General features: G+C 53.3%; 1 protein-coding gene across 1 annotated transcript; it reads left to right on the top strand.

Annotated features, from left to right (window-relative positions):
* Nucleotides 1–142: 142 nt before the first annotated feature.
* Nucleotides 143–1972, top strand: LOC114071919 (olfactory receptor 51G2-like). The gene has a single exon (XM_027909802.1). It carries the CDS (start codon nucleotides 878–880, stop codon nucleotides 1850–1852), a length of 975 nt encoding a protein of 324 aa, XP_027765603.1. The 5' UTR covers nucleotides 143–877; the 3' UTR covers nucleotides 1853–1972.
* The last annotated feature ends 8 nt before the right edge of the window (nucleotides 1973–1980 follow it).

Here is a 1980-nt window from a genome sequence, read left to right on the forward strand (position 1 = left end):
TGTTTTCCTGTTATTGATAAATTCACAGGCACGGCACAAGTGGGGTTTTGCTCATTTGTTTCTCTGCATGTGGTAGTTGGATTGTGAAATGAGCAACAGCCTGGCTGTGAGAGTCACTGAAAATCCACCTCACCATGGGGCCCACCTTCTGAGGGGCTGAGGGGCTGATTCTCTGGTACATTTTACATCATGGAACCCCAGAATATTTTGGGATGGGAGGGACCCCAAAGCCCACCCAGTGCCACCCCTGCCCTGGACAGGGACACCTTCCACCAGCACAGGCTGCTCCAAGCCCCATCCAACCTGGTCTTGGACACTTCCAGGGATCCAGGGGCAGCCACAGCTTCTCTGCCCAACCTATGCCAGTGCCAACAAATTTTGCATTTGTTTCCAAGGTTGATTCTTAAATAAGAAGTATCAGGTTAAAATGTCATCAATTTTTCACCCAGTTGTCATCCAAAAGAAGCCTTAGCTTAGCAGCTTGGTCTTGACTGGGATGATCACAGACAAGGCATTTGCTCACTCAACAAAGCATCTCAGACTCCGGAATTTGGGGACAGCTGTGAAGCAGTGGTGCTCACCAGGAAGGTTTTCCCTTTCATTCCCAAGTTTTTCTTTGGTTTTTTTTTTTTTCTTTTTCAAGAAGAAATATCCATCCATTTCCTTCATTCTAGGGTTTAATGGATAAACAGGGCTGCAGTCAGAAGTGACACTGTGGTTGGTACCTGTGCCAGTGTCCAAACAGCACGTGGGTGCCTGCTCAGGCTGGAGGGAGGTGGAGGGATGTGCAGCCTCTCCATCCAGCGCAGAGTCCAACTACCTGGGGTTTGTGTTGTTGGTGTGTTTTAGGTCTAGGCCATGCGAGAGCTGAGCTGGGATGGAGCAGGACTCACGTGCCACGTGGGAGTTCAATGGCTCCTTCCATCAGCCTTCCTCTTTCCTCATGCTGGGCATCCCGGGCCTGGAAGCCCTTCACCCCTGGATCTCCATCCCTTTCTGTGCTCTCTACCTCACTGCTCTCTTGGGGAACTGCACCATCCTGTTCATCATCAAGAAGACCCAGAGTCTCCACGAGCCAATGTACTACTTCCTGTGCATGCTGGCGCTCACCGACCTGGGCCTGGCGCTCTGCACCCTGCCCACCACGCTAGGGCTCTTCTGGTTCAACCGGCGCAGCATCGGCTTCGATGAGTGCCTGGCCCAGATGTACTTCATCCACATCCTGTCCTTCATCGAGTCCTCCGTGCTCCTGGCCATGGCCTTCGACCGCTTCATCGCCATCTCCCGCCCCCTCAGACACCCCTCCATCCTGACCAAGGCCACTGTCACAAAGATAGGCCTGGCCATCGTGCTGAGGGGGATGGTCTCCCTCCTTCCCCTTCCCTTCCTGCTCAAGAGACTGACCTACTGTGGGAAGATGGAGCTTTCCCACTCCTTCTGCTTCCACCCTGACATCATGAACCTGGCATGTGCAGATATAAAGGTCAATGTCTTCTATGGCATGATCATTCTCTTGTCCACGGTGGGGATGGACTTCATCTTCATCGTGCTGTCCTACATCCTCATCATCAGAACTGTCGTCAGCCTGGCAACCAGGGAGGAGTGTCTCAAGGCCCTGAACACGTGTGTGTCCCACATCTGTGCTGTCCTGGTCTTCTTCATCCCCATGATTGGACTGTCCATGATCCACCGCTTTGGGAAGAACGTTCCCCCTCTGGTCAATACTTTGGTGGCCTACACCTACCTCATCATCCCCCCCGCCCTGAACCCCGTTATCTACAGCATCAAATCCAGCCACATCCGCGAGGCTTTGCTCAGGGCCCTGTGCAGGAAGAGTGGCTCTGACTGGTAGCTGCCCCCACCAGCTCTGCCAGAAAGTGCTGGTGGGCTGGTTTCTCAGTCAGGAACAGCAGACTGATTTCTTGGTCAGACCTGGCCGACTGGTTTCTTGGTCAGAGGTCTTGGACTGGTTTCTTGGTC

Source organism: Empidonax traillii, unplaced genomic scaffold, assembly GCF_003031625.1.
Source record: "Empidonax traillii isolate 1590-97213 ecotype Southwest subspecies unplaced genomic scaffold, ASM303162v1 scaffold2430:size24671, whole genome shotgun sequence".
Classification (NCBI taxonomy): Eukaryota; Metazoa; Chordata; class Aves; order Passeriformes; family Tyrannidae; genus Empidonax; species Empidonax traillii.